Source organism: Lepidochelys kempii, chromosome 2 (assembly GCF_965140265.1).
Source record: "Lepidochelys kempii isolate rLepKem1 chromosome 2, rLepKem1.hap2, whole genome shotgun sequence".
Lineage (NCBI taxonomy): Eukaryota > Metazoa > Chordata > Testudines > Cheloniidae > Lepidochelys > Lepidochelys kempii.
This window is the reverse complement of record NC_133257.1, coordinates 72,530,245-72,552,053: the sequence shown is the minus strand read 5'-3', so window position 1 is coordinate 72,552,053 and position 21,809 is coordinate 72,530,245. Positions and strand designations below refer to the sequence as shown.

The 21,809-nt window shown below is 38.9% G+C and overlaps 1 protein-coding gene across 19 annotated transcripts in view; it reads left to right on the top strand.

Moving 5' to 3' along the window:
• The window catches only part of SNTG1 (syntrophin gamma 1), a 526,846-nt gene that overhangs the window by 358,218 nt on the left and 146,819 nt on the right, over positions 1-21,809 (top strand). For 16 of the 19 annotated variants that reach the window (XM_073331218.1, XM_073331217.1, XM_073331225.1 and 13 more), the window contains 5 exons: positions 766-868; positions 2,297-2,379; positions 8,727-8,855; positions 11,780-11,910; positions 17,346-17,475. In XM_073331218.1, coding sequence (XP_073187319.1) covers positions 766-868; positions 2,297-2,379; positions 8,727-8,855; positions 11,780-11,910; positions 17,346-17,475 — 576 coding nt within the window. The remainder of the gene's footprint in view (positions 1-765; positions 869-2,296; positions 2,380-8,726; positions 8,856-11,779; positions 11,911-17,345; positions 17,476-21,809) is intronic. The other 3 variants (XM_073331224.1, XM_073331227.1, XM_073331233.1) reach the window with 3 other exon arrangements.

Here is a 21,809-nt window from a genome sequence, read left to right as displayed (position 1 = left end):
TGCGCACGTCCCTCATAGACTAGCTGTTGTGGGAATTCAGCTCCTATTGGTAAATGCCTAGACCAGGGATCGGCAAACTTTGGCATGCAGCCCATCAGGGAAATCCGTTGGTGGGCTGGGACGATTTGTTTACCTGCAGCATCCGCAGGTTCGGCCGATCGCAGCCCCCACTAGCCGCACTTCTCCGTTCCAGGCCAATGGAGGCTGCGGGAAGAGGCGCGGGCTACACCACCCCGCACAGAGAGTGTGCCAGGATCAAGACACTGCTTTCTGGGAATCCCTAGCTAGCAGAAAGGCCTCTTGAGGGTCATAGCCAAAAAGGCTTAGTTTAGAGCAGCCACAGTCTAAACTGTGCCAAGAGATATGGGGGAACAATGACAGCACAGCACAATTGCAAAGTCAGTTTTAGATACTGCATCTAATGTGTTGTGATCCTATCATCATTGCTTCTGTATACCCAGTGCCCCAGGATGGGATTTACACACAATTCCTGTAGATTTATGAGGAGCTCATGGAAGCTACAAATATAAAATCTCTGTGCATTGATGGGAAAGGTTTACAAAATAACACTTGATAAAAACAAAGTTGTTTAAGGACACTGGAGAATAGACTGTGGTAGGCTTCATGATTTTGTTTCTTTTTTTATGTGTCTTGTAGTAAGTCAGAGAGCAAATATGAGCTGTGAGAGATAACTTGGGTTTTGTTTACAACTGTTACTGTCTTTTTTAAAAAAATGTATTGATGCCTTCTCTATTGAATCTTCAGGTTCAGGTTCTTCGGAATGCTGGAGAAGAAGTGACCCTAACAGTGTCCTTTCTGAAAAGGGCGCCTGCTTTTCTCAAATTGCCTTTGAATGAAGATTGTGCCTGTAAGCATTTGTGATTAGCCACAAGAAAATTCTATTCATTGTTCACGTGAACCTCTACCGTTAGTTTCCAAATTTCCTGTGGATGGTCAGTAATTGGCAGGAACTGTTGCAGCCACTTTTGTGGCCTGACTATGAACTTTTAATATCACCAGGTGCTGTGTTGACATTCATTGCAAGCTAATGCTATCTTTGCTGGAGAAACAGGAGGCAATACTCTCAACTGGTGTGAATCAGCATAGCATTACTGAAATCAGTAGGGCTACACCAGTTTACACGAGCTAAGGTTTGGGCCCAAAGTATTTAAAGATCCTTCTTTCAAACATACAATGGCATTGAAATTGGAACGGTTTATATATTCTAAATGTAAAACTGAGATTGCACATTTATATTTTAAGGTCTTATCTTCTCAATTTAAATTTCATTCAGGGGCTTTAGTGGTGATATACCTTCAACTCTGAGCTCAATAGTATTTTGTTTTAGTGCAACAGAAGTTTAGTTGACTAGCCCCAATGGGCATCTGAAAGATGTGTATGGAAGCAGCTGCCTGCTTCTAATTATAATACATTATAATTGTTGGTACACCTTTGTAGATAGCTACAGTATATCAGTGCCGGTCTATATGTGTGAGTATGTCTTTATTCACCTCTGCTTTCTTTCAACTTCCTTTTTTCTGAAAGTGTGAAGATAACGTTTAGTTTTTAATTATGAGAACAAAAAATAGTTTTTAGGTCTAAAACCTATTGTGTGTGTGTGTGTGTGTATATATATATATATATATTATGTGTGGGTGTATGAAATCTGTTCTAAAATATTTTAATTTATTTGCATAGATTCATGATCAATTCCTTATTTCTCACAAACTTCGTACAGGCAATGTTTTTGTTCGCAAACAGAACTAATCAAAATATTTTCGAAACTTTTCCATTGAAAAACAGTTGTCTTGTCAAAACCAAAATGTTCTGTGATACATTTCCTTTTCAGTGATTGTTTTGCACGAAGGTTTCTCAGGTCTAGGAAGAACTCTCTTGCCTGCTTATAGGCGCTGTCTGGAATGTACAGTGAAGCAGAGTGGGGACTTGAACCCTCAGATCCTAATCCACTTCCTTACCACTGGGCTATCCAGTGAGAGTCTCTCTCTGTACTAATCAGAGTGTGAATGATTAAAAGCTAATGCTCACAGTAATACTTTGTGAAAAATCCATAGGCTTACTATTTGTGTCAGTATTCATTGGCTAATTTTGAATAACAAACACATAAAAATCAGTCTGTGGATATTTCACAAGTAAGAAGAGAAACAAACAAACTGTTGTCTGTGAATAGCTTAGTTGTACCCATGACAGTGCTTAGGACAAAAATGTAACTGTATGAATACAAATTCTAACATCCTGTAATATGGGACAATGTTATATGCATGACTATTTTTATTAGGTGTCCCTAGTGACCAAAGCAGTGGCACATCATCTCCCCTCTGTGACAGTGGTTTGCATCTCAACTACCATCCCAACAATACGGTAAGAGATTGTTTTACCTTTCAGTGCTAACTCATTAATGAGGTGATGGATAATATCCCAGAAAAGGCATGGGAAAAGATGGGGGTCACCTAAATAACACTGGATTTAGTTGGTGAATAAGAGTTTCCTTTAGTCTTGGATATACCTATAGCATTTTTGACTCATCCTGTTCTGAGGCATCCTATATTGATTTTCAGTTAAACTTGTCTAAATGTATAAACCGGTGAGCTAGAGACTATTTTTTTTTTTGGCCCTTTTTGAAGAGTAACTGCCAAAGAAACAACATGCAGCATGGTATAATTACCATGAGACACACACAGAATATAAAGGAACGTCAGTGTTATATATTTAGAGAAGTGGATCTGGCAGCTCTTCCACTGCTGCCTTAATTAGCTACTAGTGAGAAAACAGATATTTTGAAATTAGAGAGCATTCGTATTGAATATTTGTATAATCAATTAATTTGTGCCCCTTGCATTTCAAATGCTTCTTAAAAAGTAAGGGTAAGAAAACTTTCAAAGTCACTCCGGATGTTGCTGAACTATAAAATAGTTACAGCTGGTTGTGAATTTGTCAATTAAATGGTTTTCACCAGAAAATGCTGATTTGTCAATATTGAACCTTTTTGAAGGAAAAGGTTCGTTGTGACAATTTTTTTGGTTTTGAAAAAAAAATGAAAAAAGTTTGAAACTGTCAAAACATCCCATTTTGACCTTGTTGAAACACAAACATTCTGATTGGGAGTCAAAATTACTTTTCATTTCAAAATGTATAGGCAAAATATAAAAATTGAAATTCAACTTTTTGAAATTATTGAAATGTGTCATTGACACAATCCAATTTTTTTCCAGATTACCCTCCCAGTTCCCCACAATCATTTTTGAAAATTTCCATGGCATGGGAAAACAGTTTACAAGTTCTAAAAATAATCCCACAAAACATACATAGCGTATACAAAACAAAACATTTTCAGTATTTACTTTGTATTTATATTTTAACACACAAAAATAGAGCCTATACCTTGAAAATAATTAAAAATACTACTGAATTCTGCCCCCCACACACACACACGCCAAGAAAGCAAACCAACTACTATATTCCTGAGAAAAGAAATGTCTCCCAAAACAAAATTTCCCCATCTCATCTCTCTTGCTAAGCATGAAACATAGATATCTGTCTCTTGTCCCCCTACACTGAGCTAAGTGATGTGGCAGAGAGCTGCTGAGCCAAGGAGAAACCACTAATTACAGAAGGCAGTTAAGTAAAATCTTCTCCGTTCTACAGAAACCTCTTTGTGACTCACCAGTGCAGAAAATGGGACATGGACAGGAATGGTGGAGATAATGAGGCAAATTCTCAATTGGAGGTCAATGAAGCTATGACAATTTATACCAGCTGAGTGTCTGGCCCTATGTACCTTAAAAATTCTATGCAGAGATTGAGAATATAATTTGTTATGCTACTTAATGAATTTAAACTATACCCCTTTTAAGAAACACGCAAAAAGGTACACTTAAATATTCCACTTTATGAAAGAAAATCTTCTTTTGATTGTACCAGAAAATGAGTTTTTAGAAGTGACAACGAAAGCATGGTTTGAGTTCAGCTGAAGGTTTGGGAGATGGTCCAGAAGAGTTCTTATTTTATTTGAAGAAGGCTGCCTAGCTCTAATTACTAAGGTAACCAAATATAAGCTCAGTTGACTTGGCTACACAGTTAGTGCACAGCAAGCCAAGGTGTGAATGTACAGCACTCTAGCCTGCCGCACATGCTGTGTGGACGCTGCTACTGCACACTAAAAGTTCTATAGTGTAGTCTGACATACTGCTATTTCAAACTGAAGTAAATCAAGGCATGCTAGAGAATGATTGGTGTACAGTACCAAGGTCCACATGGCTTGTCAGTGAGCAACAGGCTACAACACTGTACATTCACACCCTGGCTTGCCGTGTGTAGCCAAGTCAACTGAGCTTATATTTGGTGACCTTAGTAATTAGAGCTAGGCAGCCTTCTAAACCTCTACATATGCAATAAAATATCAGAGTTTGAATTGGAAAGATAAGTGCTTATGTATACTCCATCCTCAAGCCACAGTCAGCTGGATTCTGACTTCACTGGGTCTCTGCACTGACAAAAAAGGCTGCCTCCATGAATTATTTTTGAGTACAATTATGTAACCAAAAAAAAAATCTACATTTAGTTTCACTTTCATAATAAAGAGATTGCTCTACACCAGTGGTTCCCAAACTTGTTCCGTTGCTTGTGCAGGAAAAGCCCCTGGCGGGCTGCGCCGGTTTGTTTACCTGCCGCGTCTGCAGGTTCGGCTTATCGCGGCTCCCAGTGGCCGCGGTTTGCTGCTCCAGGACAATGGGAGCTGCTAGAAGCGGCAGCCAGTACGTCCCTAGTCCCGCGCTTATACATTATTTTCTGCAAATAACCCCGGGGTTATTGGAGCATTGGGCACACTGGATGAGATACACTACATATTGTAATAGGCATGTGTAGGACCCATGTATCTTACAAAGTGTGTTGTGGTGGTATTGATCATTGTAGCAGTGAAGATATATCTGCTGATTTTTCATCTGTTCTGGTGGGGTTTGATGCTGCTTTAAGTTGGTGTCTCCTGGCCTGTGAGGAGTTTGCTTGTGATGATGAGTTTGGAGATTGGGGAGTAGTTTTGAAGGCCAGAAGAGGGGGTTCAAGAAAGATTTCTTTCAGGCTAGGGTACACATTGAGTATGGGTTATAGTTGTTTGACGATACCCTGTATAGGTTCCAGTTTGGGGTGATAGTGACAAGTAGGGGTGTGGGGTCAGAGAATTTTATTTCAGTATTAAAGCAGGTTCTCTCGGGGTAGTTGGGTGGCCTGTTCAAGGATATAATCTACTTCTTTGGCGGAGTGTCCTTGTTTGGTGAAGGCAATTTTGAGTGTTAATGTGCATATCCTGGACTTTTTCCTCAAAGCATATTCTGTGGTGTCTGAGTGCCTGGCTATAGATAACACATTTATTGGTGTATTTGGGGTGGTATTTGGGGTGGTTGCTGAATCTCTGAAGGAAGGTGTGGTGATCCAGAGGTTCTTGTATATAGTTGTCTGTAGGGTTCCATTGTTGCAGCTGATAGCGGTGTCCAGGAAGTTGATGTTAGTGTGGAAGTGTTTCAGAGAGAGTTTAATGAACAGGTGATGGTTCTTGAAGTTGTGGTGGAAATCTATGTTGAGAACAAAATTTATTACAGAACCAAAGGATATGAAGAGAAGAAATTCTTTAATTGGCTTCACACCAGTGCTAAGATCCTGGGTAACAAATGAGGAATTAGAATTAGAAATTCTCTCTAATTGGTATTACTGAAACCTGGTGGGATGATTCACATTACTGGAATATTAAAATCAATGGTTGCAACCTATTTAGGAAGGATCAAATGGTTAAAAGAGGATGGGGAGTGGCACTCTATGTAAAAATGGTATTACCTGTTCCCAAGTCACTCATAATTCAGAAGAAAATTATTTTTAATGCTTATGGATCAATATTCTAATAGGTAAAGCACATGAGGAGGGTATAAGTTTTTGTCTGCTACAGATTACCAAACTTCACTAGAGAACAGGATGACCACTTCTTATACACCTATCTGGAATTTGTAGAGAAAAACAAAGCTAAATGATCATGGGTTACTTCAGTTTGAGTGACGTATGTAGGAGGTTTCATGCTACCAGTACTAAAAGATCCTTGTAATTTTTAAACATTATACATGACAATTTTCTAACTCAAGAAGTGTTACAACCAACTCAGAGGAATTCTTTATTAGTCTTTGTCTCAACAGATAAAGAGAAACTGATCACAGAACTGAAAGATTAATGATTGCTTAGGTTCATGTGATCATGACTTGAACACATTTATAGTGTGCAAACAATATATATAAAATACTTTGTGCTTTAATAGGCCCAATTTCACAAAACTGAAAACAATTATGAGCCAAATCATCTGAGAGAGATAACTTAATCACAAAAATTTGTATGATAATTGGGAATCATTTAAGAACACCTTAGGAGATGCATATAAAGCAACAACCCCAAAATCGAGGAAGAAGGCTACACTGGTTAAAAAACTGACCTAGTTTAAAGGGCAGGGCATATTGTGACAGGGTCGGGCCAGATGGCTACAGGAGAGTGATAGAAGACAGATATATTAGTCCCAAGTTAAGCAGGTCCCTTTTCCCTGGGTAAGGTAACAGGGGCAGTTCTGGAACAATCAGGAACATGCTGGAACCAATGAAGTCAGACAGGCTAATTAGGACACCTGGAGCCAATTAAGAAGCTGCTAGAATAAATTAAGACAGGCAGGCTAATCAGGGCACCTGGTTTAAAAAGGACCTCACTTTAGTCAGTGAGGGGCGCACAAGGAGCTGAGAGTGAGAAGGCATGCTGCTGGCGGACTGAGGAGTACAAATGCTATCTGGCATCAGGAGGAAGGTCCTGTGGTGAGGATACAGAAGGTGTTGGGAGGAGGCCATGGAGAAGTAGCCCAGGGAGTTATAGCTGTCACACAGGTGTTACACGAAACTCTGTAGACAGCTGTGGGCTGGAATCCGGAGTAGAGTGCGGGCCCGGGTTCCCCGCATCCCCCCAACTCCCTATTGGATACAGGAGGAGTTGACCTGGACTTGGCATCCCACCTAAGGGGAAGGTCCCTGGCCGGCCCCCCACCCACTAAGTGAACCAGCAGAGACTGTGGGGATTGTTCTCCTTCCTTTTCCTCATGCTGGCCAGTGATGAGGTTAGCTGAGTGAATGGCAGGTTTGAGCCGCTAGCAAAAGTGGCCAAACTGAGGGCCGCTGTGAATCTCTGAGGGACGGACATTGATGCAAGCCATGGCTGCCCAGCAGGAGGCTACCCGTGTCCAGGCAGCCGTTCAACAGGAGGCAGTGAGGCTGTAGCAAGAGACTAATCACCTACTGATGGACCAGGCTGCTCAAGACCGGGCTATGTTGCAGGAACTGGTAAACTGCCCTTACAGAGCTGAACCGTGTCTGTGATGTGACGCAGATGATTTGGGCCAGCAACTGGCTGCAGAAAATGACGTGAAATGATGATGTAGAGGCGTACCTCCTGGCCTTTGAGAGAACAGCCCTGCGGGAGGCTTGGCCCCAAGAACAGTGGTCTGGCATCCTCGCTCCATTCCTGTGTGGGGAGGCCCAGAAGGCCTACTATGATTTGCCTGAAGAGTCTGTGGCAGACTACCTCCAACTGAAAGCAAAGATCGTGGCCAGATCTGGGGTAACAACCGCAGTGCGGGCCCAGTGATATCATGAGTGGAGGTACCAGGAGAACAAAACCCCGCAGTCCCAATTATATGACCTCATCCATCTTTCACGAAAGTGGTTACGAACTGAGTCCCTGAGTCCAGAGGAGATACTAGAGCAGGGGTCGGCAGCCTCTCAGAAGTGGTGTGATGAGTCTTCATTTATTCACTTTAATTTAAGGTTTCACGTGCCAGTAATACATTTTAACGTTTTTTAGAAGGTCTCTCGCTATAAGTCTATATATTATATAAGTACACTATTGTCGTACGTAAAGTAAACAAGGTTTTTAAAATGTTTAAGAAGCTTCATTTAAAATTAAATTAAAATGTTGATCTTACACCGCCGGCCCGCTCAGCCTGCTGCCAGCCTGGAGTTCTGTTCACCTAGGCCTGTGTGCGAGTTACGCACACAGAATGGGGCATTGATGCACCTGGTATTACATTCTGTGGCCCTATGCCATGGTATGAATTATATCTGGACAGTCTCTATGTAAAAGAGTAAATGGACACAAATCAGACGTCAAGAATTCTAACATTCAAAAACCAGTCGGAAAACACTTCAATCTCTTTGGTCACTCGATTACAGACCTAAAAGTGGCAATTCTTCAACAAAAAAACTTAACAAACAGACTCCAAGGAGAGAGTGCTGAATTGGAATTAATTTTCAAACTGGATACAATTAACTTAGACTTGAATAAAGACTGGGAGTGGATGGGTCATTACACAAAGTAAAACTATTTCCCCATGTTTATTCCCCACCCCACCCCCCAGCTGTTCCTCAGATGTTTTTGTCAACTGCTGGAAATGGCCCACCTTGATTATCACTACAAAAGGTTTTTTGCCCCGCTCTCCTGCTGGTAATAGCTCACCTTACCTGATCACTATCCTTACAGTGTGTATGGATAGTTTCATGTTCTCTGTGTATATAAATCTCCCCACTGTATTTTTCACTGAATGCATCCGATGAAGTGAGCTGTAGCTCACGAAAGCTTATGCTCAAATAAATTTGTTAGTCTCTAAGGTGCCACAAGTACTCCTTTTCTTTTTGCAGATACAGACTAACACGGCTGCTACTCTGAAACCTGTCATTAGGAAGGAGGTGACAGAAATTGATGGGGTCCCTGTGGAAGGGAAAACCCAGGGACCAGGACCCTACTTCATAATGAAAAAGCATCTCTTGGTCTGCTGTGGTCTGATAAAAATATTTTTGACTTGGCTACATTTTTAAAACACAAGTTTCTGCCTGCATGGAATATGCATAATGATAGGGGTTCTTTCAGAAATGAACTCCTTCCATTCTATTGGCACTATACATGCGTACACAACACAGACCTCTATTTTTCCATGCGAGTTACACACACAGAATGGGGCATTGATGCACCTGGTATTACATTCTGTGGCCCTATGCCATGGTATGAATTATATCTCATTCATAATTACCAGAGTGTAACTCTCTAGAGTAATACAATGAAAATGTTATATTTAATAAGAGCATATTGAAAACAATATTAAGCAGAAGTAGATTCATTACACATTCATTATGCAATTAGCAATTAAAAGGCTGTTTTCCCTGAGTAAATTATACATAGGTATAACTTAAAGCATATTGGGTTCTTGGTAGACAGAACGGACAGTGATTTCCTCAGTGATATGTAGGGGTAACAAGGCCCCCTGCGTCATTCAGGCACAGGTTAAACATAGTATGTGATTATGTGATACAGTATAGCTTTAGGACGTGATCGCTGTTGTTAATCTTGTCTGTGTATTTCCATTATAACCCCTTTTTCATTCATAACTTTCTGAAATGTTCACCAGGTCTGGGGTGAAATCCTGGCCCCTCTGAACTAAATAAGAATTTTGCCATTGACTTCATTGGGGTCTGAATTTCACCTCTCTCAGCTTTAATGGTGTTGTAGTTTTTGTTCATTTGTTTGTTTTCTGTAAGTAGTTCTGCCTTTTTTGACTAAGAAGGGAGTGGGGAATAATATGTGTCTCCCATTTATAATGTTAATATAATTAAGTTATTAATTATTTATTATTATTATTATTATTATTCGTGGTAGTAATAATATCACAGTGGCACCTAAAAATCTCAAATCAGGGATTTATGTCCCATTGTGCTAGGCACAGCACAAGCACTAATTAAAAAGACAATGCATGCCCCAAAACTATTCTTCAGCATTTTGGAAACAACTGAAGAACAGAGAGTAGAAACCTAAAATTTGACAGTAAAATTACTGTTGTAGAAAATTGCCTTGGGGTGTTCTAGTAAAATGTGTTGTATTCTGCAGGTCAAGGGAGCATATGCAAAACACATGTACACATGTGCATGCACACACATTGCAAACTGTGAAGATATTCTCTTTGCTTTCTTTTAATGTCATTTTAATTATGTCCATACGATCCTAGAAATATAGGTCTGCAAGGGACCTTGAGAAGTCAACAAATCCAGCCCCCTGCACTGGGGCAGGACCAAGTATACTTAGACCATGCCTGACATGTATTTGTCCAACCTGTTCTTAAAAACCTCCAATAATGGGGATTGAAGGAACAGAAATGGACACCATGTAGAGTCAAGCACAGGAGTTTATTACGCACAGCGCTGGAGGAGTGTCACTTTGCTTATTTGGCTCAGAGACACTGCAAAACAATTGATTACAATAGATTATATAGAATGCTCATTGGGCGGAGAGAAGTGATGGGGTGGGAGTCCCCAAGCCCCTGGATAGGTTCTAGCAGCAAGACAAGATAAGCACAATAAGACAATGGTCTAAAAGATTGCATAATGGCTCCACCCATGGTTTAGATTAACATATTGCTGATACACAGGTGATTACCCTCAAACTATCTCTATTAAAGTATATAGGTTAAATCCTAATTTTGGGGTCCAGGGGAATGAGGTAGCAGCTCTCACGGTTGATCAACAGGTACATTCCTGGAGATTTAAAGCAAAAAAGCAGTAATTAGTATTTAAAAATAACAATTGTTTATAGTTTTACCCTTGCATTTCTATGGACTAGGATTGGCATACATCTGTGAGGGGAGGGTGTCATTACTAATGTCAATCATGTTAGGCCTCTTCCCAAACTCTGTTCTGGTGTCTGAGGGGTATTGTACCACTATCTTCTTCCTGCACCAGGGAGTTAACTTTAAGACCCTTCTCAGCGCTTTGTGTGTTTGTAACTCGCGATAAGGACACCCAATTACGGCTCACCCTCTGGAGTCATGCTGACTCTGCTCATCGACTTGAAACACACAAGGTTGTCTGTCTACCCCAGCTTTCTCTTAGCCATGTATTGTTCTTTGTTAGCTAGCCCTCATGCCCCAGGCCAAGTTGTGGACTTCGGGCCTATATTAAAAGTTCTGAACAGAAACTGTGGTAAAGATTTTTCATCCACAGCAATGGATTTTGGCCCTTCAGGGATTCTATGCATTCCTTTGGAAGCCTATTACAGAGCTTAACTGCCCTTATAATTAAAATGTTTTTTCCTCTAATATCTAATGTATATGTTCCTGGCTGCATATTAATATAACACATGATAAGTGGGAGGAATATGGTGACCCCTTGAAATATAAGACATTTTACAATTTGGTACTAAAGCAATTGCAGGTTGTCAAACATGAGAATTTCAAAATATTTATGAAATATCGTATGATAAGCCTAAATTGTGGCATTTTGAATAGCTACTTTTATATTCAACACTTCAAAATATTGTCCTTTACCTTTGAATTTTGAACACCTTCCTTGGCTATTCATTGCAATAACATGATTCAGTAACATTTGATTCTGTTCTTTTGTTTTCCCCAGGCTTGTAATATTCATTTCTATAGTTTACAATATAGAGCATTGGTTGAGGGGATGGCAGTTGTTCGCAGTTCCTACAACCATACTTGTTTCAGTTTTTGTTTTGCAATCAAAAGTGAAAAAAAAAGAAGCGTGGGATCACTCCACAGCTTACTAAACCTGATCAAATAGAATTTTCAGGAAAGATTTTATTACATAAAACAAGGCACCAAATACTTGAAGGAAAAAAGTCTGTCTCTCTCTATGGTAGATGATTATGATGAAGGCCAAAAATCAGAAGTGTTTAAAATTTCTTCCAGGATACGCTATCATGTTCCTCATGGCCAACATCACCAGGGCATAGGTGGGAGAAGAGATGGTGTGATCTCCGATTAATCCCGCTCCTTCATTCCCGTTTTTCCCAGTACCTCCCAGGATCAGACTTGTGCAGGTAAATAAGTATGTATGTTTGAAATTTGTCTTGCTTGTGGATAGATATAATCTTAATGGTAACTTAGTAAATCAGCACTTCAGTTGAAAAGATAAATATATATTTCCCCATAGTCATGGGCCATAGAGCTGCTTGATTGTTCAGTCCTCTGACTACTTGTCTCGGTTTAGTTTAATAATCATTCTACTGTTGATCATGGCTCTCAAGCCAATTTTAATAGACATCAGCAAGGAAGTTAAAAAAATAATAGTTATACTTGAAAATCTTCCCAAATATTTTGCATTCAAGTTGATTTTTGTTCAGGAATCTTATAAAGCAAGCTTAATAAGCTCATCATTTTAATGGTCTGAACACCTAGATATCATTGCTTTCAGTTCTGCCAGCAACATACAGCAATAGACATTTTCTAATAGGTGTCAGTATGAGTTTTACTCAAGTAACTAAGAGGCAGCTGTGTACATGCACACTTGCCCAGTACATGTCCATACTTCAGTCTGCCACCTGTGCCTCCAACCAACTAAGACAAAATTGTTCTTAAGCATTTAGGAATCACAGGAATTAAACTACAAAACTCTGATGGAAAAAGTAACAAATCAGTTACCATGTAGATTTCATGATTGGCTGGTATTCCTGACTAGAACTGAGCAAAAATATTTTTTTTGGTTCATTGGCTAAACCAAAAAAATGTGAAAAAAAAGGTTGTTTTGGGTCAAACAAAATATTTTCCTGTGTTTTCAGGTGGTTTTATTTTTTTATTTATTTATTTTGTGTTAAATGTAGGCACATTTTTAAACAAAACATCATTTCAAAATGAAAAATCGAAATGTGTTGTTTTGAAATGTCAAAATGTTTTGACTCTCTTGGAAATTTTTTCCCCATTGCTTTTTCTTTTTTCCTTTTTTGCTTGCTTTTGGCTGAAACAATTTGCCAAATTTTAACTGAATTTGCCAACAGTTTCAGTTGACCCAACTGTTTGATTTCACCTCCTCTGTTCCTGACATCAGCTTCATTTACTGTTCTTCGGCTTGGTGTAGGAAGAATGAGGACTACATCATACCCTGACTACTCATTACTAGGTAGTGATGGATGTTGAGAGAGAAAGAGAATTTTAAAAATGGGAATAAAATGGGGACAGGAAACTTCTCTGGGGAAATGGAAGGCATGTCATTACTTCGGTCAAATTTGAACACTGTTTTGCTGTAAACTCAACTTAAGGTATGGTCTTCACTACCCGCTGGATCGGTGGGCAGTGATGGATCCAGCAGGGATCGATTTATCGCATCTAACGTAGACATGATAAATTGACCCCTGAGCGCTCTTCCGTCGACTCCTGTACTCCAGCGCCACGAGAGGCGCAGGCAGAGTCGATGGGGGACCGTCAGCAGTTGACTCACCGCTGAAGTTGTGTAACTTAGATCGATCCCCTCCCCTCCCAAGGTAGACCAGGGCTAAGCAATTGACTTCAGTGAGGACTACTCACATGGTTAAAGTTAAGCACGCATGTAACTAGTTGTTGGATCTGGGGCCTTAAAGTTTAATTTTGAACACTGACAAAATACAATTATATTCTATTTGTTTTGGTTCTAACATGCATAGACTTATGGAGTTCATACTTAGGTATAGCAGTTTCTTTTAAGAAAGTAACCATATATCTGAGATTTAAATCCAGCCCATGATTTCCAGAAAAGAAATTTATGAGTATGTCTAGGTCAAAGTAAAATAATGTTATGTGTTTTCATCCTAGAATAATTGCACAATCTCCTGTATCCGCCTATATTAACTATGTAATATGAACAATTAACTATGTAACATGAACAATTAACCCAACACAATTTATATGGAAGAAAGTTGAGCTGGCAATGAGAAAAAATTATGTTTTGGTGGACAATTGTTTAAAAACAACTTTTAGTTGTGTTGGGTAAGCCAGATTCTGGCCCTTCTGATTACTGAAAATTACTCTGGAATACAATAGTGTCTCAAAAGTGTTATCAGAAGAATGCAGATAAATTCATAATAATGATTGAAAACACTGAAGCTATTGAAAGCAATATTAATGAGAGGATATTGAAAACAATATTGAGTAAAAATAGATTCATTGCACATTATTTAATTAGTAATTAAAAGCCTGTTTTCACTAAACAAATTGTATTACATGATGTCTTTTTATGTCTCAATTAGTTCATATTTGTGTTTTGAAAATATAGAATGATATATAAGTATTAACTAAGTATCATTATTGTATTCATTATCATCATCATCATCACTTATCTACTTGTAATGGACCACTTTATGCACAGTATTGGAGAGGAACCTTCTAGTAATTTGAAGGTTAATTCAGGACAGTGTTCAAAAAGACTTTGATATGCTTTCAATTGTTTGGTTTTTTTACACCACCTTTTAAAAATGTTACTGTACAGAAATATTCTGTTTCATACACATGCTCACATTTATGATTACCCAAATTCTTGCACACAGCCTTGATAACATGGATTAAAGTATAAGCTAATCAAAGAGCAACATTTGCAACATACTAATACTTTAACCTTAAAATAAAGCCACATGCTGCCAGATTTATGCTTTTTGACTTATTGATTTAAAACCTTCCATGAATTTCATGCTGCAGAAGCCCAGGAACTCAAATTCTACTCAGGCAACTAATTCAGCAAGAAATCAACTGGCAGACAGAACCAATGTTCTTAAATATTTTCTGTACCATAGAATAGAAAAACATGGTGCAAACCAAAGGGTATTTCAAATCAGGTTTTTTCTTCTATATATCACAAACCCTGAGTTTGATTTATTTGTGTCTACGTGATCATGTATATGAACAGCAAAGGGATTCCAACTTTTCACTGGGGTTAAAGAAGAGATTGTTATCATCTCAACATCCCCAGGCCTGGAGGAGAGTCCTTTATCTGATGCTCATTAAGCTTCAGCCAGTAGAAGGCCTTGGTTTTTTTTGTTTTTGTTTTTGGGGGTTTTTTTGGCTTAGGAAAAGCTGCATTTACTCCCTGATGATAAGAAAGGGGTCAGAACTGGCTTCCCTGAAACCAGGTGGTCAACCTTTTTATGCGTGTGTATGCATGTGTTTGTGAGTGAGTGTGTGTATCCCAATATCCTGCTGAAAAGGGACTTTTTCCCCTTGTCAAGAAGGAATTTCCGATTATTTTTTCCATGCCTAAAAGAGAGTCAGAACTTCTCTTTGACTCTGTTTTGGATGAAAAATCCTTTGCCTTTTCCCTCCTTGCAAAGAAGAAATAGGAAAATTCTATTTTCACCTTGCTAAGAAGGGACTCGGACTGTCTGCTTGCCAGGAGTCCTGAAGAAAACATTCTCTGCTCTAAACAGAGAATCAGTCTGTTTTCCTGAACATGGTCTCTGTTGAGTTTATGTGAAGTAAGGGCCTGACTTTCACAAGGGGTATTTACAGGGAAAACAGATGTGTCTTTGACCAGAACAATCCAATCATGGGAAGGGGGCTCAGGCTGGAGGAACAGGGCTTATATACAGTCCCCTGGATGCACAGGAGCCAGTAGTTTACCCTAATCCCCACCTTTTCCAACCTAAATGGAAGAGGAGAGAACCTTCAAGGAACTGCTATCCTTTTTTTTTTCTGGATGGTTCAGAAAGACTCCATGCCTTTGAGGTTATGATGGGGGCATTTAAAGGGAAAACAGGCATGTCTTTGACTGGCTCTGCTCTTAGATGTGGATGAAGGCAACAGTCACCCTGAATATGGGAGTTACTAACTCACTAAAACAAAGAACCCTCGTGTACTAGATATACAGCAGCTGGACATTCCACAGAACTATAATGCAGTTTTAAGAAGTAGAAAGAATCTTTACAAAATATTTTATGATGTCAGCAACTGATTTCATTACGTGAGACCCAATCTTCCTCTTAAGGATGACTGATTGTGGATGAGCTACTCTCACAGTACCTGACTGACACATGCCTAATTTTGAACTATGAATTTAGTGCTGAAGGATGGAGTTCTCACAGAATGCCAAGTTTGGGATGCAATAGTCTCCATGTGCTTTGCAATTTCTTGTTCTGGGAGATGAAATGAGGCTCGGCTTCGGTGGCTGTTAAACCAGAGACCCAGGAGCCTCCTATAGGCTGCATTCCAGAAAGGCTCTTTACTGAAGAAATTAAGTCCCTTTGTACTTAGTATACAAATGTTCTTTCTTGCTTTGTAATTGCCTGGCATTCAACTGCAGTAAATCAGTCTGTAATGCATGACAACACATTATATAACTGGCCAGATTAGGCTACTTGGAAGGCTTCCACTTATGTCAATAAAAAGGAGGACTTGTGGCACCTTAGAGACTAACCAATTTATTTGAGCATAAGCTTTCGTGAGCTACATCAGTTGCATCCGATGAAGTGAACTGTAGCTCACGAAAGCTTATGCTCAAATAAATTGGTTAGTCTCTAAGGTGCCACAAGTACTCCTTTTCTTGTTGAGAATACAGACTAACACGGCTGTTACTCTGAAACCTGTCACTTATGTCAATGAGTATCTCATAGACTTCCATTGTATTTAGTTTATGCTCAAATATTGCAGAAAGGTAATATGAAAAAAATCATTGTGGATCAATTTTGAATTCTCCAATCCTTTCATAAGTAGTTTAGAACAGGATAATTTTAAAACAAAAACTCTATCACTTATAGGAACCAGCATAGACCAATTTAGACACTAAGCTAACTTCATTTAAAGAATGGCTTTAAAATCAAAACTTTTAGGGATGAAATTTTTATTATATGACATTTCAGGAAACCTTGCTTTCAATGTTTGATAATGAATTTCTTACACTTATACTTTTTCACTTCATATAACAGTTGTTAAACTTCCAAATAATCCCAAATACAGTTGTATAAATATTGAATTGTTTTTAAAAATGCACCAGATATTCTCATTTATTTAGCTTCTGAGGCTATTCAGGTAAGTATTTTGAGGAGACTCTATGAACTGGAATTCTGAGGGGAAAACATTGTTCTATAACTGATGTAGAGGCATCATAAAATTTCCCAGAACTGAGCGATCATTCAGTCTAAGGGCCAACACTTTCAAACCTGGGTGTCTAAAGTTAGGCTTCTAAATCCATATTAAGAACTTAAATCAACTGCTTAAATACAGATTTAGGAATTTAACTTTAAATAGTCAGGTTTGAAAATGTTGGTCAAGATTTCCAAGCAACCATTCTTATCTTTGTAGCTCTGCCATCTATAAAAGTTAAATATAATCTCGATTGACCTGTTATTATATTCATTTTAATTAAAGTTAGATATATATAAAATGAGATAACTAAGATGAGAGTTCAGCAGTGGACCATTGTGGTTGAAAGAAAAGCTTTTCTACATGTGGTGTTAAGATGATATGTTAGAACAGATGACTTTTTCTGCTGACCTGATCTGTTATGAAATGTCTATAGGCAAAATGCATTCCAAATAATTGCTGTGGATGGAGTTTGCAGTGGAATAATTCAGTCTCTCTCTGCTGAAGACTGTATGGACTGGCTACAAGCAATAGCAACTAACATTTCCAACCTCACAAAGCACAATGTAAGTATAGATCAAAGTGGTTCAGTGGATTTCCAAATCATATTTGACCATCGCTATTGTAAAATGTCTTATAGGTTTAAGCATAGAATTATCTGTTCATAAACAATGCTTGAGATTTCCTCAGGGAAGTCAGCTCAGTCTATCATAAAATCAGACTTTTTGAAAACTCTTTGAAAGGGAAATGATTTTCTCCCCAGCTATACTGTCCACTTCTTCACTATCAGGATTATTTGCTTTTTAGTAGTACCTACGAGATTTAGAGAAACAGAGCTTGAAATTTAGGAAGATCAGGTGACTTGGTTATGCATGTCTGCAAGTAAAAAGTAAATGTTATTTTTATACATTTTGAAAAACAGAAATACATTTTTCCTTGTAAGTCCATTAGAGCAGGGATCATGCCTACCTTTGTGTTTGCACATCATCCTAACACACAGGTGTCCTGATCCAGGCCTCTGGATGCTTCCATCATATCAACACATAACATTAATAATGCATTTGTGCTTCATGCTCTTTACTTTATTCATGGTTTAATCTTATGTGAGAGATGTTTCATATTCTACTGAGGATACATTTAATGCAAAAGCTTTTCCAAACTACCTTACTGATAAAATGGCAGGGTATTTGTTAGATTAGATAGCATTTGTGTATCAACTTTTGCATTGTATGTTTTTCTTTACTCAAGGGGGGCAAATACACATGGGGCTAAACTTATCCATATTATAAGCCATGTAACTCACCAATGAACAATTCAGCCCATTGGGTTTTAATTTAGGTCCCATAAGATTTCCTTCCATCTGAATTACCTTCCCCTACCTGCTTCAAAATTTGTTTTTATTTCAAATGCTGGGAACACATTGAAGGTGATTTATATTCTAGTTGCAAAACTATGTTCCAGCTGGCAGCAATATGTAAAAGTCAGTGCATTGGAAAAAACATGATAGACATGAATTCATCCACCATCTGTAAGCTTCCATGCGATACAAGCCAAATTTCTTGGCTATTTATTCATCCCTGTAATGTTGTTGCTGCATAAGACTGCTAGTCTCACCAGGATCCTGACAAATGAGGATGCTCTTTCTTTCTGTTACGAACTTTAGATCATACTATAAACTATTTTTGCTATTTACAATAGAGCATTTGTTTTCTCATAATAATGCGTTGTTGCACACAACCATCTGGCATCACTTTAAATGGCTCTGATTATGCTGTAATCACAGCTACCTAAAGTAACTTCATTTTGCTAAAACATTGTGGTTACATGACAAGTCTTATTTCAATATTTTAAAATGAGCACAGTATATAATTCCACAGTAGATTCCATAAAACACTAGGAACAAATGTAGGCAACACTCTACAGTAAGAGGTAAATGGATAATTATTCCTTTATTGTGCAAATCTTAGGATGTTGTTTTAGCACCGCGGCTCACAGTGGAATGGCTTTAATTGAGGGTCTGTCAGGGTTTATAATCCCTCTGCGTAATAATTGTCTATATGTATATCTTGAAGTCCAGCCTGCCCATGGCCAGGCTGAACTCATGGGAAGTGATAAGGACTCTGTTATTTATAATGCGGTCATACTGTTCTTTAAAAAATATCAATTATCAGTAAGAATTACAGTTGACATCATACAGCGATGTGTGAATATACGATCATTTGGAGACACAGATATGAGGAAAGTAACTGCATTGCTCTGCACAAGGATCAGATGAGATGAGAGGTTCTTCTGATTCATCTCCATACAGAATGGATATTGACATTCACATACTGTTGCTGTTAACGATGTTTTTGCCTGAGAAAGATAAGACATTTAGTTGCGGTCACAACTGATTCTATTCTAACTTGACATGCAAGGCTACAAATGACAAAAAGGTTACAGGCCTTCCTATAAACGAGAAGACAAACAAATAGATATTTACTCTGCTGATTTTTTGGTTTGAATTACATTCATACTTACTCCTAGTGGTTGTGTCAGTGCATTTACCCTTTACTTTGAGGCACAGCACTGAGCAAATGTAAGTAATAAGGGTCAGAAAAGTCTTAATAACTCCTGACAGCCTCTTCCATAGAAACTGTGCGTGGCTGAAGCTCTGTTGGTTAGTGTTTGGGTACAGGTAAGGAACAGCGGGTCAGTGTAGCATGCTGTAGAATAATGGTCTGGCAGAAGTTAATACTTTTCTCAGCCAATAGAACTCAGCTGGAGAACTTTTAATTTATGACCCACAAAATGGCAGAAAGACCATTTGGTGACTCAAATCCCATAAACCTTTGCATGGGGGAGGATAAGGCTTTCCCCTCTCCTCCCTGCTTGCACAATGCTTAGTTTGGAGATGTCAGAAGCAGTGATCTGCGGCTCCAAAACACCTGGAAGCAGCCCTCTGGTCTCTTCTAACTGAGACCTGTGTGGGTGGAAGGAGGATGGGAAGCTGCCAGTTTGGATGCTGGGCAGGAGGGTGAATGTAAAGCTGGAAGTAGCAGGAGCATGAGGAACAAGCAAGCTGATCCTTCCTTCCTTTACCCAGGTTCCCACTGGGACTTTCCAACAGGAGATTTTGCTGTTCTCAGCAAGTGGGGTGTGAGCCACAAGTTTCTTCAGAACTATAGCTGAGCAAGCAATTGATATTTTCATTTAGTAGCAGAACTAAAAAAATCCAAAAAAGCCCCAAGTTGTTGAACCAAAGCTGAATTTTGTTTTTTCTTTCAGCAAGAAATGGAAAAAAAATAATTGGCATTGAATGATGTTTCAAATGTCATTTTGATTGCTTTTTAAAATTGAAACTGTTTCAATATTTTTGAAATTGTTTTCCTTATTTTTTTTATTCAGCTGAAACTATCTGCCTAATTTGACGCGAATTTGTGAATAGCTTTAGTTGCTCTAGAACTGGATTTTTGACTGAAAAATTTCACCCAGTTATACTCCTCACCTGGTTCTTGGTTGCCCTGTGCTGTTTGAGTAGTTCTGCACAAAGAAATGTTAACTTCTGCTCATTTACTTCTGCTGAATATCTACTCCTGTGGAGGGGAAGTTGTGTAGTTGTGTGAAGGTGGCAGCAAATAGCACCTTGGCTTTTAAGGGAACTGTGCTGTAAGGAGCCAAGGGACTGACTCAGGGGTCATGTTCTTTATGAGGACCTTTTGTGTCCACCACTTGCCAGGGCCTCAATCATCAGTACAGTATATTCTCGAGGGATTCAATCATTTCAGAATTCTGAATGACTTCAATGGGGACAGAATTTCAACAAAGATCATTATCAAGCTCAGCTCAGTTCAAAATAATTCTGTGGCACAATGAGCTATATGAGTGCTGCAACCACAAAAAAAAAGACAGAAGCTTTAAATCTTTGTTACAGGTAAATACAGTGCATCAGGTATCTGCCTAGAGTAGGGCTGAACAGTATGTTTGGTGGGTTATCCTCTGTGTCCATTTGTCACTCTTGCCCGTTCCTCTTTCTGTGAAATATTTCTACATAGTGTGATAGTATCTCTGCCATGTCTTTCCTTTCCCCTTTCATCATTTCCTTGAAACTCTTCAGCAAAGTAATAGTTTTGCTTATGACTGTTACCTTAGAGCTAGTACTTTACGATAAAATATTTTGTCAAACATTAACTCCAGAAAGACAGCTAAACCTGCGTACGTCATCCAAGAGATAAAGTGGTGACAAAAAGTAATTGTAAATGTACGACAGAAACGTGTATAAGATCTTGTGAGATTTACTACAGTATCTCAGTTTATTCAATGGGTAAAAACGGTGATATTGCACACTTTCCAGGTAAATCTTACAAGATGTCACATATCTGTGAAATTACTATGTCACAGCCATACTGCCCTGCAGAGGAAGAATGGCCTTGTGGTTAAGGCACTGGACTAGGATTCAGCAGATCCTGAGTGACCTTTGGCAAGTTATTTGCCTGTGTTTAAAATTCAATTGAATTCAATGGGACTTGAGCATGTTCTTGAAGTTAAACACAAGCTTAAGTGCTTTCCTGACTCAGCAACCTCATCTCTTTACCTCCATTCTTCTTTTGTAAATTGGGTATAGTTAGGGCAGCCAACCCTCCAGGATTGTCCTGGAGTCTCCAGGAATTAAAGAGTAATCTTTAATTAAAGATTACGTAATGTTATGAAACCTCCAACCACAACTGGCAGCCCTAGGTATAGTAATACTTTCCTGCCTCCCAGATGTATCTGAATCAGGCAGAGCAGGGACTTGAACCTGGCTCTCCCACAGCCTAGGTGAGCTTCCTAACCAATAGGTTATTGTCTATTCTGTGGGTCTTTCTCCTTCCTCTGGCCTCCTCTGCTCCCCCTACACCCAGAATCCATCCTGGACTTGGGA